Here is a 17,280-nt window from a genome sequence, read left to right on the forward strand (position 1 = left end):
TGCTTATAGCCAAGATTTATACCAGTTGACAACTTAATACCTTCCTGAACAATTACAGACGAGTGTCAATTAAATAAAAATCATACACTTTGAAACTTCTTGTCACGTTATAGAGGTGAAAGAAGAGAAATGAACTAGGAACTGGATATTTAAGGAGTTATATATTCTCATATCACAGCGTGTGTCTTTTAATGGGTTTGGTGAACATAATTATAAAAGGTTTTTTTTTCTCTCTGTAGCCCACCAGTGGTTTGGATTCTGTTGAAGATATTGAAATAGGTAAAAGGAGTTTAATTTTGTCATTTTTGTTCTTACTATCATGAGGTGTGACTACTGTTGTCACATTGCAAGTGATTACAGGTTCATATCCCAAGGAGGTTCAATAGAACAGGACTCTGAAAGTGCATTACATTTACAAATTGACAGAGTATGGTGGATGAAATTTAGTAATATGTTTTTTTTGAAATGTTTTCCCTTTTTTTATGTAAAAAAATCTTCTTTAAGATTAAATCTTAGTTAATAACTTTTTATCCTTGAGGTGAGAATTGACAGTTTGACATTATCACTTTCTTATTGCAGATTTCCCAGGATTGAGTTCAGAGCCTTCTGTTTCTTCATCTGCCTCTTTGGATGATATCCCTCAAACACTATGTGATTCAGCCTCAATTACAGTTGTTTCTAATTCTGCATCACCCACTCCAAAACTGTCAGAGAAAACCAACCTCTGCAGTACTGCACTGGTGAATGGAGAAGTACCTTTTTCAGTGCCTGAGTCACGTTTAGAATTCGGTGATGGTGACAAAATAGGAGACGATTTGGATGAGCTGTTAGATTCAATGTCCACAGCTGAAGAAACTCAAATGGTAAAACAGAACTCTGAAGTTTTCATAAAACACTATATTTCAGTAAATAATGTTACTAAGAATATTTGATATACAGCCATTGTTGTGAATTCCTGAAAATCATAATTAATCACTTGATGGTGTAGAGATTGAGAAATGCTGATAAAAGAGATAATATTGAAACCTTTTGTCCTGCATTCATCAGGGCAGATGTAAGAATGCCAAATTTTGAAGGGAGCAAAAGTTTATATTGCGTGAAACAATGTTTGAGAGGTTGGCTCTGATTAGTTGAGCTGTTGGTATGGAAAATGGACCAGGGAATTTGTTGTGCCCATGTTTTTGTTTAGTTCCGAAGAAGGCACAATGCCTTTTGCTTTGTAACATTCAAGCTATGTTCCTGGTACTGAGAAGTTGTACTAGTTTAGCATAGCTTTGGCGGTAACTACTCGATGGGCTGGAAGCCTCTTCAGAATTGCTTGATTCTATGATTCTACAGAACCACATAATTCAAAATGACTTAAAGCAGGGAGTGGTGGACAGTGAGAAATTATTTTACAAACATTTGATCAGATCCAAATACTACTGCCCAACTACATGCATTGTGAATGGTGGTGGATAATTAAACGACTCACTGGAGATGGAGCCTCCACAAATGTCGCCATTCTCAATGATGGAGGAGCCCAGCGCATTAGTGCAAAGATTTTAAGCCAGAAGTGCTGATTGGATGATCTATCACTGCTTCCTCCCAGAAGTCCACAGCATCATAGTCTTCAGCTTGAGGCACTGGATAATGCAAAGGCTATAGGCCCTGAGAGCATTCCAACAATTGTAATGAAAACAGTAAATGCTCCAGAACTAGTTACATCCCTAGCTGAGAGATAATGGGAACTGCAGATGCTGGAGATTCCAAGATAATAAAATGTGAGGCTGGACGAACACAGCAGGCCAAGCAGCATCTCAGGAGCACAAAAGCTGACGTTTCGGGCCTAGAGACATCCCTAGCTGAGCTGTTTTAATACAGCTACAATGATGAAATCTACTTGACAAATTCCTTTCAGTTTATTCTTGGTACTCGGTCAGATTCCTGGAACTCCTTTCCCAACGCTGTTGTGCATGTACCTACCTCACCATCACTCCCTCAAGGGCATCTGAGGATGGGTAATAGATTCAGGCCCAGTAAGTAATGCCCACATCCTCTAAATGAATAAATTAAAAATTATAAATGAAACTAGCAGTCAGGAACTTTTTCCATTACTATTATTATATTGTAAAAATGCATTTAAAATATAATTCCTACGGATTTCTAACAGCACTGGAACATTTATTCCCTGCTTTGCATGAAAATCCAATTACAACATGAGGGAGCCTTTCTGAATGAATGCAGTTAGAGGGTTCTTACATCTTTGGATTTGATGGTGGACTAATTTTATAGTTTTTGAGGGATGGTTGTAAAGGAGCAAAGATGCTTATGCATATTGCAGTTATGCATTTAACACTCACCTGTGTGCAGAATTTCACCATCTTTTAAGCTGTGTAATTGGTTTCTCCTTGGATGGTTTATTTTATATTTTGTGGTATGATGACCCTGTGAAATCACGTTGGGACTCTATTATGTCGAAGATGCTGTCTGAATATAGATTGTTGTTGATAGTTGCATCCAAATAAACTGTGTCTCAAAGGAAATGCATATTTACATTGCCCTGAGCATACTGAACTGTTAACTCCAGACATTGGTATCCAAAATCAGATTAATATACAACTGAAGTTATTTAATTGCCCATCGCAAAATCTCATGTCAAGTAATTGCATTCCTTTGAAAAAGATTGATTGACCATTTTGCATTTGAAAGTGCAATTTACAGGTGCCCTAATAGAACCTTTTGTGTTCTAGCGCTTCAGGCCTGATGAGAGACTTGAATATCTTGCTGTACACTAGTATTCTGAATGAAAATGTTCTTGTCATCACTTACATATTTTAGTTTTGCATGTCTCTCACAGAACACATTTCTAATTTACTTATTTTCAACAAAAAAGCAGCCAAGATGATGGAAAAATTATTTTACTGGCTTGTTGTAAACTTGCCTTGATACAAAATTTTTTTCCACCCTTCTCTTGCAAATAGCTATCTTAATTGAATGTGGTTGACTTATTACTTTGATACTTCTTTGTGAGCATCTCCCTAAAGACACGTTTCTTAACATGCTTCTTTACGGTTTGTTATGATTTGGTGTACAATGATTTTCAAATTTCACCCGTATGGATAAGCCAAATCTAGCATAATCGATTATCTTTACAGTTGCTTTGGTAAATGAAAATTAATTATCTTCTGAAATTGGTGAAGAATGTCTTAAAATTTGTGTGAAGTTAGAAATACAATGAATCAGGGCAGTATTTTAGAATCTTTAGATAGCATTTGAGTTACTCCACTGTTTCAATTTTATGATCTGGTACCAGTCCATTTATTGGAATTACACTATCCAGGTGACAGACTTAATTTGGGTAGTGGTTATCTTTTAAATGGTTCTGTTGTGGATATGGTTTAAAAGGCTGAAAATCTGTGTAGAAGAGAGGTATATTTATTTGCCAGAAGCTAATAACTTCGCCAGACAGTTGATTGTATGTTTACCTTGTAAGTCAGAAGATTGGAAGTTTGCACATGGCAAATGACCATTCAGCAGAACTAAGGGTCTGCTGCTTTATTGGAGGCACAGGCCTTTGATAGAAATTTTCAACCGGCATGTCTGCTTGCCCAACTCAATGTATCAGATCTCACGGCACACTGTTCTGCTTTTCTGTCAACAGTATTGGCACAACTAATACCACATGAGAAAAAGACTTTCCGGCCATTCATTGCTGCTTATGGGCTCTCGCCATGAGTGAACTGACTGTGATAGTTACATATGTAACAACTGTGACTACATTTCAGAAATATCCTCTTTGTTTGTGAAATGCTTCGAGACGCAAGTGACCGTGCAATAAATGCAAAGTTCTTTCTTTAACTGCTTTCTGATATTATGAATTGTTTGTGCCACAGTGAAATTTTGATTTGTTTTACTTATTTATTTTACAGAAGCCCATGAATCTTAAAGGAAGTATTTCTTCTAGCCTGCCAGCCAATATGCCTTCCAGTATTCCTTGTCCCAGTTCTGTCTTGGTGCCACCACCCCAAGTTATAAGTAACAGTATTCCTTCGGTGACTCTTCCGTCAGTGTATTCACTATCAATGAATATGCTACCCTATGATACTTTTGGGTCTAGAATGGATTCTTTAGACTCTCTGCCTATTATGGAGTCCCAGAGAGGTAAGAATTGTCCCTTAAGTATGCAGCAAAATTTGTTAAATCTGATAAACTATGCTGTTCATTTGAATATTAAATAAGTTGTTTGCATTCATGGGAAGTGTTTATCTGCCTGTCAGCTTTGCTGTGGACCTTAAATAGGTGAGCTGCTGCTCAAAATTTCTAGTATAGTTGTTCTACATGATGTTTCAAGTGCATTCTTGCTGCATGAATGTTGGGAACTTCACTGAGGACGCACCCTCTAGGCCATCTCATCAAGATAGGAGCATGCCAAGTGCTGGCGAATTTACATGGCCTGTTTTCTCACAGAACTCTTGAAGTGACTTTCTCTATAAGGAGAATAATGGCAAAAAATCTTTTGGAACAGTAGAAGCATGGCAAAACAAGCAAGCAGCCCTCAATCAGACAATAGTATTGACACTTTGCACAGACAGGTATAAGAAGCCTGCACCCTACCTCAATTTATACAAAAAGCTAGACCGACAGAATTGAAGGGCCCATGCAGACAAAGCAAAGCCCCTTCCTTGCCCTTAGAGTGAACAGATGGCATTAACTTTTCTGTTAATTTTGTCCTCTACTGTAGTCTAAAATATGGAATCCTCAGTTGGTAGGTTCCAGGACTTGGAGGCAGAGGAAAAAATTGCTTTCTGATTGAATACTTTTAACATTATCGTTGACCTGATCACAGACCATCCCTGATTGCCAGCCTGTGCAGTACATTCCTTTTTCATGAGGAGTTTCATTGATGTTTTCTAGTTGGAGTGGCTCCCTTTTAAAGAACAGTAAGGATGAGTTCCAACTGGCCTGAGGGTTGTTCATAGCAAGGCAACCTTGGCAACATTTACATTTCCAATCTGAAGTGAGGTCTCTTGATTTGGTTAATTTCAGAACAAAACTCCTACCCTTTTGAAATCTGCTATTTACAAATGAAAACACGTAGGCATGTTCCATATAATTGGCTTCAGAGACAAGGTTTGACAAATGTGATATTTTGCTTTATGGTTTGAAATCTAGGAGAAAAACTAGCATGTAAGAAAAGTTGAGGAAATTCTTTGGTAAGATTTGAATTTCCCTTTGTGAAAACAAGATAACCTGAATAAAATTTATTGCCATATGTTTTATTCTCCTCCCAAACTGAGCTGAGAGATCTCGGTGTCCATGTACACAGATCCTTGAAAGTTGCCACCCAGGTTGACAGGGCTGTTAAGAAGGCATACAGTGTTTTAGCTTTTATTAATAGAGGGATTGAGTTCCGGAACCAAGAGGTTATGCTGCAGCTGTACAAAACTCTGGTGTGGCCGCGTACAGTTCTGGTCACTGCATTATAAGAAGGATGTGGAAGCTTTGGAAAGGGTGCAGAGGAGATTTACTAGGATGTTGCCTGGTATGGAGGGAAGGTCTTACGAGGAAAGACTGAGGGACTTGAGGCTGTTTTCGTTAGAGAGAAGGAGGTTGAGAGGTGACTTAAATGAGACATGTAAAATAAGCAGAAGGTTAGATAGGGTGGATAGGGAGAGCCTTTTTCCTAGGATGGTGACGGCGAGCATGAGGGGGCATAGCTTTAAATTGAGGTGTGAAAGATATAGGACAGATGTCAGAGGTAGTTTCTTTACTCAGAGAGTAGTAAGGGAATGGAACCCTTTGCCTGCAATGGTAGTAGATTCGCCAACTTTAGGTACATTTAAGTCATCATTGGACAAGCATGCGGACGTACGTGGAATAGTGTAGGTTAGATGGGCTTCAGATCGGTATGACAGGTCGGCACAACATTAAGGGCCTGTACTGTGCTGTAATGTTCTATGTTCTATGAGCTCCTTATATTTTGAGACTAAATTTGAGTACACTTCAACTAGGAAGTGAAGGCAGTCATATTGTACTAGACAGTAAGCTAACGTTTGTTTTATTAACGGATCTGCTTCCTGCACTTGGGCATAGATACATCATTGGCTGAGAAGGTGTCTGAGATTTTTACACTGCAATATTTTCACATTAACTTTTCTCTTTGGAAGCAAAACCTCCAGGTCTTGGAGTCAGTACTGGAGTACAAGGACATAGCAACACCTCGTCTTATTTGCCTGTGAGTAAATGTAATTCACAGTAATTTTGATAAAGTGTGTGGTAACCCATATTGCGATTCATTACTTTAGAGCACATGATAACACTAAAAATAGACATTGTTCAGTTTATCGGGGCAGTTCAATTGGAGGGAAAAGAAAAGAGATCTTAAAAAAATTAATTGTGAATCCTAGCCAAATAGTGCAAAATATTTCTTCTAACTATTGAAACTTTTATATCCGTCATTAGTGACCATTTTACCACTACCTCTACTGTTACTACCTTTGATAAGTAGATGTAGTTACAAACGTACAAATTAGAAACTGGACCAGGAGATTCAGCCTTTGAGCCTGCACCACCATGCAGTAAAATCATGCCATAATCCTATATTCCTACCTTCCTCTCTTTTGCGTTTCCCTGCAGTGATTGCCTTGAATTTGAAAGCACGAAAGTTTTCTGATTCTTAAACTTATTACTAGCCATATTAAAGCAATGCATCTTCCTGTAGCAACTCCATCCTTAAAGGTAAAATTAGTTATAGAATAAATGCAAGAAATAGAAGGGGTACAGCAAAAGCTAAAGATCTTCGAGTGAGTAGAAAATTTCAAAGTAAAATTAGACTGAATGGGAATGCAACAAATCTAGGTCTAATAACAAAAGAAATCAAGTGGAATGTTGGAGGTCAAAGAGAAGCAACAAAATTTTAGCTGTTTGAGAGGGTGTAAAGAAGGTAAGGCAGTCATGAAGGAAAACAGTAAAGGATTTTATGTGAAATTTGAAGATAACGTCAAAATGATTAACTGAAGGACTAACTTCAGGAAGGACAACACAGACAGATTGAGTTTTGAGAAGATTTGTAGCTCAGGTTGAGTTTCTGGATGTGAGTTTGCTCGCTGAGCTGGAAGGTTTTCAGACGTTTCGTCACTTTGTTTTATTTGAAAAAATATACTTTATTCATAAGATGTACAAAAAAATAAAACATTTATACACCTACCCAGTCATGCAAGCCGCTCCGGGTTACCCAGGGGGTACGTACACCAACTAAAGGAGAAAAAAACAAACAAAGAAAGAAAAAAAAACAAAGCAAAGAAAATACCCCGGCAGTTGTCACCCCGCACAGTCCCCGTTGGCCCCCTGACCAGTTGGGGAAGGCGCCAGCTGGGCCCAGTTACCAGATAGGACCCTTTTTTTCTATTCTGGACGAGCGGTTTCATACCGTGGTCTTTCCCCACCGCGCCTTGGCGGCGGCTGCCCCAAGCTTCAGCGCGTCCCTCAGCACGTAGTCTTGGACCTTGGAGTGCGCCAGTCTGCAACATTCAGTCGGGGTCAGTTCTTTCAGCTGGCAGACCAAAGAGCGTCTTTCACGCCATTGATGGTCCTTCAGGCACAGTTGATGTTGGTCTCAGTGCACGTCCCGGGAAACAGTCCATAGAGCACGGAGTCCCGCGCCACGGAGCTGCTCGGGACGAACCTCGACAAATACCACTGCATCCCCCTCCAGACCTCCTGCGCATAGGCACACTCCAGAAGGAGGTGATCGACAGTCTCGTCCCCCCCCCCCCCGCAGCCGTCTCGAGGGCTGTGTGCAGTGACACAGAGATTCCGGGCATGCATAAAGGATCTCACTGGCAGAGCCCCTCTCACTGCCAGCCAAGCAATGTCCTTGTGCTTGTTTGAAAGTTCTGGCGATGAGGCATTCTGCCAAACGACTTTGGCAGTCTGCGTGGGGAACCACACAACAGGATCCACCCTCTCCTTTTCCCGAAGGGTCTCGAGGATACTACGTGCTGACCACTGCCTGACTGCCTTGTGGTCAAAGGTGTTTCCCTTCAAAAATTTCTCCACGAAGGACAGGTGGTACGGGACGGTCCAACTACTCGGAGCGTTCCGCGGCAACGAGGCCAGGCCCATCCTTCGCAACACCGGGGACAGGTAGAACCTCAGTAAGTAGTGACACTTGGTGTTTGCATACTGAGGATCTACGCACAGCTTGATGCAGCCGCACACAAAGGTAGCCTTCAGGGCGAGGGTGGCGTTCGGTACGCCCTTTCCCCCATTTTCCAGGTCTTTGTACATGGTGTCCCTGCGGACCCGGTTCATCCTCGACACCCAAATGAAGTGGAAGATGGCCCGGGTGACCGCAGCGGCGCAGGTCCAGGGAATGGGCCAGGCCTGCGCCACATACAACAGTACCGAAAGCCCCTCGCACCTGACAATCAGGTTCTTACCTGCGATGGAGAGGGACCGGAGCGTCCACCTGCCCAGCTTCTGCTTCAGTTTGGTGATACGCTCCTCCCAAGTCTTAGTGTACGCCCCAGCTCCACCAAACCAAACACCCAGCACCTTCAGGCACTCTGTCCTGACGGTGAAGGGGATGAAGGAGCGGTCATCCCAGTTCCCGAAGAACATGACCTCGCTCTTACCCCTATTGACTTTGGCCCCCGAGACCAGTTCAAACTGGCTGCAGATGTCCAACAGTCCACTCACCGACCAACGATCGGTGCAGAAGACGGCAACGTCGTCCATGTACAGGGAGGTCTTGACCTGAAGGCCTCCGCTGCCTGGGATAGTCACGCCCTTCAGGCTCACGTCCTTCCTGATGAATGCGGCGAAGGGCTCACACAGCACACGAACAAGGCAGGAGAGAGTGGGCAGCCCTGCCTGACTCCAGATCTAACAGGAAAACTGTCCGATTCCCACCTGTTGATCGAGACTGCGCTAATGAAGTTGGTGTAGAGCAGCCGGATCCAATTGCGGATGCCCTCCCCGAACCCCAATTTGGAGGGGATGGCCCTCATGTAAGCATGAGAGACCCTGTCGAAGGCCTTCTCCTGGCCCAGGCTGACGAGGTAGGTGTCCACCCGCCTGTCCTGTACGTAGGCGATCGTATCCCTGATGAGCGCGAGGCTCTCAGCGATCTTCCTGCCCGGCACAGCACAGGTTTGGTCAGGGTGAATCACCGACTCCAGGACAGACCTGACCCAGTTGGCAATGACCTTGGCCAGGATTTTGTAGTCCACGTTCAATAGTGAAATGGGATGCCAATTCTTAATTTCTTCCCTTTCCCCCTTCCTCTTGTAATGAGGGTGATGATGCCCTTCCTCATGGACTTGCACATTTCCCCTGCCCAAAGCGCACTATCGTACACCTCCAGCAGGTCCTGGCCGACCAGGTCTCACGGAGCGGAATACAGCTCGACCAGTAAGCCGTCGCTCCCGGGAGTCCTACTCCTCTCCAAGGACTTGAGGGCTCTGGTCAGCTTGTCCAGGGATACCGGCCGGTCCAGCCACTCCCTCGTACCATCGTCTAAGACCTCCGTGATAGACGACAGGAACGACTCGCAGGCCGTGCTGTCCATGGGCTTCGTGTCGTACAGTCCAGCATAGAAGGATCTGCTGATCCTCAAAATGTCGGGCCGAGACGATGTGACCGAGCCGTCGTCCTCCTTCAGCCGGCTAAGCACAGAGCTCTCTTTGTGCACCTTCTGAAAGAAGAAACGTGAGCACGTCTTGTCCTGCTCCATGGAGCGGACTCTGGACCGGAAGATTATCCTGGAGGCCTCCGCGGCGAAGAGCAGGCTTGCTGGCCCCTCACCTCACGGAGGTCATCCGTGACATCGACCCCCATCAACTGCAGAAGGAGCAGGTTCTGCACCCTTTTCTGGAGTCGCGACAGCTTTCCCCACCTCTCTCTCGCCTTCCGAACACCCTTGAGGACAAAGAACCTCTTGATGTTCTCTTTCACCGTCTCCCACCAGTCGCCCGGAGACTCAAAGAGGGGTTTCACGGTTCTCCAACCGGCGTACTCCCTCTTAAGCTCCTCGACGTTCTCTGGGGTCAACAGAGTCGTGTTGAGCTTCCACGTCTCCTTGCCGGCCGGCTGGTCGTCCTGTAAGTAACAGTCGGCCAGCAGGAGGCAGTGGTCAGAGAAGAACACCGGCTCGACACCGGTGGACCTGACCGAGAACGCCCGTGACACAAACAGGAGGTCTATCCTTGAGCGAATAAACCCGTCTGGCCGCGACCAGGTGTACCTCCGCTGCGCTCCGTCTGCAGGGGTGCTGAAGACGTCGAGCAGCTTGGCGTCCTTCACCGTGCCCATCAGGAATCTGGACGTGACGTCCAGTTGACTCCCCCCACCCACTGTCCCCACGCCAGATCTTCAGTCTGCATCGATGATGCAGTTGAAGTCTCCACCTAGGATGACCGGCCTGGACGTAGCCAGCAGGGGTGGAAGCCGCTGCAGGACGGCCAACCGCTCACTCCGTACCACTGGGGCGTACACATTGATCAGCCTCAGGGGAGTGTTCCTGTAGGTGACGTCAGCCACTAGGAGCCCCCCCCACCCCACCACCACCTCCTGAACTTGAGAGATGGTGAAGTCACGCCCCCGCAGCAGAACAGCCAGGCCCAAGGAGCGACAGTCGTTACCCCCCGACCAGATCGAAGGCCCGCAGGTCCAGGCGCCGGACCATTTCCCGTACCTGCTGAGGTGCGGTATCCCTCACTCCTGCAGTAACAGGAGGTCCGCCCTGACGGTGGTCAGGTAGGCCAACGTGGATACACATCTTGCGGTGGGCTTGACGCTGCGCACATTAATGCTCGCAACTCGTACCCCCATTGTGGGCAGTGACCGCAGTACCCTCCCCAAGTCCAAGGTCCAGCCTCTCCATCTGTCCCTTCATGCCCATTGCTCGGGCTAACTGCTGGACGCTCTCCGGGCTCAGGAAACCGTCCGTGCTGCCTTCCGGGTGGCATCCCCCCGTCGGGGGTACGGAGGCAGGAGAGTCCGGCTCTGGGTCAGGCTGGGGACGCGCTGTTTCCTCCTTCCTGCCTGGAAGTACCGGGGCGCCCTCCAGTGCCCCAGCGGCATGTGACTGGGTGTCAGAGGGAGCGTCAGGACGCCTCCCATCACCTGGAAGTGTGGTGCTGCTTTCCTTCTCCCTTGAGATCTTTAGCTTCTGCTTCGGGCGGGCCCTCTCCGAATCTCCCTCGTCAGAGGAGCTCTTATAGCCCCCCTGTAGCTGTCTCTTCCCGCCTGATGGTTGCGGTTCCTGGGCCCACCGATGCACCTTCCTCCTCGCTTTCCGGACCGTTGTCCACTCCCCTGGGTCACCTGTCGCCACCCCCATCGACTCCGGGTTGTCGGGAGAGTGGAGCCTGCAGGGGCCCTTTGCTGACCTCGGGCCCATCCTGCGGAGCTGGGCCCTCCTGCACATTAGTTGGGTCCTTGCAGGGCCCTGGTGCCTTCCTCTCCTCCGTGGGGGCTGGCCCCGCATTGCCCCTGCTGGCGACCTGGGCGTAGGTGGTCCCCCGCTGCGGGCATGCCCTATAGAGGTGGCCCGCTTCCCCACAAAGGTTGTAGCTTTTTTCTTGTGGGCAATCCTTTGCAAGGTGTCCCTCCTCCCTGCAGTTCCTGCAGATGGTGGCTTTGCAGTCGGCCGCCACGTGACCTGACCTACCATAGGCATGGCGACTTTAGGTTGCCCTGCGTAGGTCAAGTAGCCCTTGCTCCCGCCGATCGCGAAGCTGGACGGTGGGTGTACGACATTCCCGTCCGCGCCCATCTTCAGCGTCACCTTGACCTGCCTCTTACTGGTCCAGATGCCAAAGGGGTCCATGATGTCGGTTAGGTCCCCTTCCACCTTCACGTACCTTCCAAGGAAGGTCAGGACATCAACTGCTGGCACATGCAGGTTGTACATGTGTACAGTCACCATACGGCTTCTCTGTGCTGGCATCACGAACAGCGGGACAGCGGTCAATACAGAGAGGGGGCCCTCACCTCCTTTCTCCTTGAAAACCTCCAGGAAGCGCTCGCAAAGCTTGTCACTCTGAAGGTTACATCGTAAAAACCTCCTCCAGGGAAATCCTGCAGGCAGTAAATGTCCGCAGCAGCGAACCCACAACAGTCCAATAGGACCCTCTTCATGAAGAAGGTGCGGTCCACAGGTGCACCTTCATCCACCTTCTTCACAGAAACACGGATGGTGTTCCGGACCCCCTGACCTGGGGCACGAGCACTTGCCGCAGCCATCGTTGCAGGTTGGCTGCTCCCCTGAACCAGCATTAGGCCGAAGCCAGCATTAAGATCCACCGGTTGCAAAGGCACACAGCCAACCCGACGTCTTCCTTCCACCTCCAACACAGCACTCTCCTCCTCTCGGTCCACAGAAGAGTGGGTCCTTATTTTGTTCCGGATGTAAGCTGGTTCACTGAGCTGTAAGGTTTGTTCCCAGATGTTTCGTCACCATTCTAGGTAACATCAACAGTGAGCCTCCAATGAAGCGCTGGTGTTATGTCCCACTTTCTATTTATCTGTTTAGGTTTCCTTGGGTTGGTGATGTCATTTCCTGCATTTGGTGATGTCATTTCCTGTTCTTTTCCTCAGGGAATGGTAGATTGGCTCCAAATCAAAAATGTTTGTTTTGCTTGTTGTCTGTATATGGCAAAATGAACGTCATCTACAAAATACCTTGCAAGAACTGTGACAAACACTACATTGGACAAACAGGCAGAAAGCTAGCTACCAGGATACATGAACATCAACTAGCCACAAAACGACATGACCCACTATCACTCGTATCCTTACATACAGATGAGGAAGGACACCACTTTGATTGGGACAACACATCCATCCTAGGACAGGCCAAACAGAGACACGCACGAGAATTCCTAGAAGCATGGCTTTCCAACCGGAACTTCATCAACAAACACATTGATTTGGAGCCAATCTACCATCCTCTGAGAAAAAGAACAGGAAATGACATCACCAACCCAAGGAAACCTAACCAGATAAATAGAAAGCGGGACATAACACCAGCGCTTCGTCGGAGGCTCACTGATGATGTTACCTAGAATGGTGACGAAATGTCTGAAAACTAACCTTCCAGCTCAGCAAGCAAACTCACATCCAGACAGACAGATTGAATTTCCATTGGTTTTGGTTATTTAATGTGCAATAATTATGACGTCTTGTGGAAGAATAAGGAGAAAAAACATACCCTAAATGTTTAAAAACTTAATGCACAGAGGAACTAAAAAACTGGGAACTGTGGTCATAAAGTGGGAGAACAGATTTTTTTTAAATTAAGTGATCATTGGCTTCATAGATAGAGCTGCATAATAGAGTGCAAAAGCAGAGAACTAATGGCAAGCTAATACAAACCATCGGCAAAGTCATTTGTAGAATATTTTCCAGATATGCCCCTACTTAAAGATCAGGGTGCAGAAGGTATTCACTTAAGAGTGACAGCAACAGTAATGAATCTTTAATTATGAAGAGAGAGGCAAATTTGCCGTTGTAATGAATGCAGAAGGAACTGTATTGTCATAGGCTTTGCAGCCAACAATAAAGCAGCAGCACATCTTTAATCTCAAAGAAACCTCCCAACAAAGATCCAGCGATCTCTGTGGACCTCCTCTTTCCTACTTGCAGTTTGTCTCTGGCGTCAATACAAATGATGTGCTGCATCAAAGTGTACAAGCATAGCTAAGTAGTCAGTCACATTGAAGTATTCTCACAGGTAGAAAAAAGCAGGCAGTTGAAAGGTTTTTATCGTTAACTTTAACTTTAAGCTTTGAGGTGGTGAAACAAGCATTATGGACTGCAGTTGAAAAAGGCAATTCACCACCACCCTGTCAAGGGCTACATATTTTCATTGTTATTACTACTGCATATCGTGTCCAGGCCACTGAAGGCTTTCAGTTGACCAACCAGACATTCCTGCCTCTGGTCACTAGAAACTGTAAACAGAAGATTATTTTGCTCCAGGTTCCTAAAACAAAATGGATTGGGAGGAATTATTTTTATGCACTTGACTTTTAGGGTATGGCATATATCAACAATATATACAAAATCCATCATAGTTTTTAACATGTTTTTAAAATGAGTACACTACAATAAAGGACCAAAGGCAGGGAAATGGGACTAAATAAATTTCTGTTCAATGAGTGGGCACTTCCAGTGCCACAGAGGTCTACAATTTGACGATACGCTTTGACGCGTCCCAAGGACGTGAGAGGCGCTATATAAATACAATTTCTTTTCTCTTCCTTTGCAGCTATCAGAAATTTGCAGCCTCAAATCTGCCTTCTCATCTCTTTGGTAGGTTACAGGCGAGAAAAGAACACTGTGTGAGACATGCGAGAAAGAAGGAGACAGACATGCAGAGAAGGAAAAGGAAAGTGTATGAGAGGCATGCACAGTAATAGAGAGAGAAGAACGTGGATGAGTGCAAATTTGAGAGGAGAAAGGAATGAGGCATACAGAAGCGAGGAGATAGACCAGGAAAAAATTGCCTGAAAAGAGAGGCTGAGAAGGAGACAGTAATGAAAAATGAGAGAGGCATACAATGCAAAAGATGAAAATGACAAGACTTTGAAAATATCATGTCCATGAGCTGCAGCATACAAGATTAACTTTATTGGTGCAAATTTCTTTTAATTTCATACCATGTTTGTTGAAGTGCCTTCAATAATTGCGTAAATTTAGTTTATTCATGAGATCTCCTGTCACATTGCTGCGAGCAAGTTCACTGAATTCTTGCTGTCTTGCTATGCAGTTGGGTCAGTAACTGGCTCAGCAAATATTATGTCCATTTATAGCAGTCACCGAATGTGCTGCTGCTAATACAGGGGAATTGAAAAGAATGAAGGTGGGACAACCTTGGTAATAGAACAAAAATTAAAAGGCCAGTACACACAAATGAAATGTAGAAGACTGGGGTCTTAATCATGCAGGTTGGGACAGCAGAAGCACCTGGCAGACAAACTTTAAAGAGTTGATACGGTTGAAAAGCATGGAAGGCGAGATTGCGAGAAAATTTTTGAATGGTCTCTGGAACATAAGGAAATTTAAGACTTGGGTGTGGGAAGCCAGGGTGGAATATATCTTGACGTGCAAAATAAATAATGGGACGAGGAAAAGAATCACAGAGTGAAGATGGCTAAGATGATGAGGTGACCAAGAATGCCATGGGAGTCAGGTTGTGCACAGACTTGCTGGGTGATGGAGGGCAGCAAGAATACCCAATTGAGAAGATGTTGACTGGGGTTCTTTTTAGCTGATAGCCTGCGAAGGAGAACCTTGCAGTAAAAATAGTGCAAGAGAAAGTTTGGCAAACCCCACGCAGAGAGGGACAGATCTAACATTTAGCATCCCGTGTTACTTTTCTTAATGATTGAGTATTTTTATTTCAAATCTTCAGCATCCACACTGTTTTGCTGTTGTTGATAAAAGACAATGCCTTTGATCTTGGGATTAGGTTGATTATGATGTCCCTACAATGGAACAGCATATTGACAAAGCATACACATTGCTTGCAGAACCTTGCTGCAGCGAGGAATCAATATTTATTGGAAAATGAGTTGTTGGTGGGTTTAAATAGCCAGAAAAGAAAGTGGGAACCAAAAAAAAAGTTTTACCTCAGAAGAAAAAGTTTGGTCATTTTTTTTTGTTGATATTTCCTTTGAGCTCAGCCTTTCCCTCTAAGTTGAGTTTACCAATTTCAATGTGGAACTTCAATTTTGGATTCATCAAATAAGTAAGAAATATAGTGATGCCCACAAAATGCCCAGAAAAGATAGATTGGGGAAGGGATTGCAATAATGTACTTTTCAAATGAGGGAAGTTAAATCTTAGCATGTATTGGTGGTAGTACTGCAAATATCCTGTTTTCTTTGCTCTAATAATGATTTTATGTTTCATTATCTAACAAAGTACTCATTCAGAAAGAAAAAGTATAACAAAAGTAATCCTGTATTTCATTTGTTTTTAAATAGAATGTAGAACTGTATTTTCTGGTGTTAATGATTCTGATGAAGTTTGTTTGGTGGAATATTATGTGAAACTTATAATTGTGTTTAGTGGTTTTCCAGTATTTCCCGATAAGAATTGTTAAACACTCATTAGAAACATCAGAATGCAAATCACACGAAAAGCGTTCAACTTAGTCACATTTGTGCAATGTTATTTAAATCAAAGTACATTCTATATTACCACCGTGCTTATTTTCTGAGAACCTTTACAATATGTTTAAGTGTTAAGTAGGCAAGGAGGTGAGGAAACTGTGTGCATTGTAAAAATAAACAGGCCATTCATTTCTTATAAAAGATCATGGATATTCATGGTGAAGTTAAATCTAGTTACTACTTTATGGCTAAAATAAAGATCTGCAAGATTGTTGATCAGTTCTTTCAATAACCACATCTTTACATTATCGGCTATACTATCCTGACACTCTATAAGCCCCACCTTTAATTGAGATTATCCCTGTTCAGCAGAATAATGAATAATTAGACTGGAATTGTAAAGGAAAGTTGCATCATTGTTATGTTGTTTATACAAATTACATCTACTTACAATTCAGTCATACTATTTTGAAAATTTCTTTTGAGTTTTTAAAAGTTAAATTATATTTCAAATTCTAGCTTTTAAAGTTTATCTATTTCACCAAGCATGTTTCTGTTTTCTTTTTAAAAAGCTCCAAAAATTAAGTTTTTTTTTGTTTCTAATTTATAATTAAAAATATATAATTGTGCTTCTTAATTCACTTGGCTGCGGAAGGTCCACACACTGGCAATGTCAAATATATGTCACATTTCAAGGTTGATTCAGATTATGGTATTAAAATGATTTTTCTACTTTGCAATTTTCAGTACCCGTAAAAATACTTAGTATACATTTTCTGTATCTATTTTTTCTACAGCTAAATAGTACAAGCAGTCTGTTCAGTAGTAACAGAAATATAGGAGTTATAGGTCAAAATGGAAGTGGCTTTTCAAGAGGATCAGAAATGGGAGCAAATGAATTATCCACACAAACACTAGGTAGAAATCCGCTGTCGGACACGCATGAATTTAAGCAGGCCTGTCCTTCGTGCTTTAAAATAGGTGAGAAAAAAATAATTTGGTTATGTTCTTCGAATTTTCATCTAATGAAATGACCAATACTGTAAATGCAGTATTTATCTGTTCATGCACCTCCACTTATACTTGAAGAATGGACTGTGTAATGTAATTATTCCACCAGCAGACTTACATTTCATAAGAACCAATACGTTCAACTGTGAATCTTCATTGGATT

General features: G+C 44.0%; 1 protein-coding gene across 2 annotated transcripts in view; it reads left to right on the top strand.

Moving 5' to 3' along the window:
- zc3h7a (zinc finger CCCH-type containing 7A) overlaps nt 1-17,280 on the top strand; it is a 94,017-nt gene that overhangs the window by 45,310 nt on the left and 31,427 nt on the right. For both annotated transcript variants that reach the window (XM_048551970.2, XM_048551971.2), the window contains exons 8-12: nt 240-279; nt 580-863; nt 3,912-4,143; nt 6,150-6,217; nt 16,904-17,087. In XM_048551970.2, the coding sequence (XP_048407927.1) occupies nt 240-279; nt 580-863; nt 3,912-4,143; nt 6,150-6,217; nt 16,904-17,087 (808 nt within the window). The remainder of the gene's footprint in view (nt 1-239; nt 280-579; nt 864-3,911; nt 4,144-6,149; nt 6,218-16,903; nt 17,088-17,280) is intronic.

This window comes from Stegostoma tigrinum, chromosome 23, assembly GCF_030684315.1.
Source record: "Stegostoma tigrinum isolate sSteTig4 chromosome 23, sSteTig4.hap1, whole genome shotgun sequence".
Lineage (NCBI taxonomy): Eukaryota > Metazoa > Chordata > Chondrichthyes > Orectolobiformes > Stegostomatidae > Stegostoma > Stegostoma tigrinum.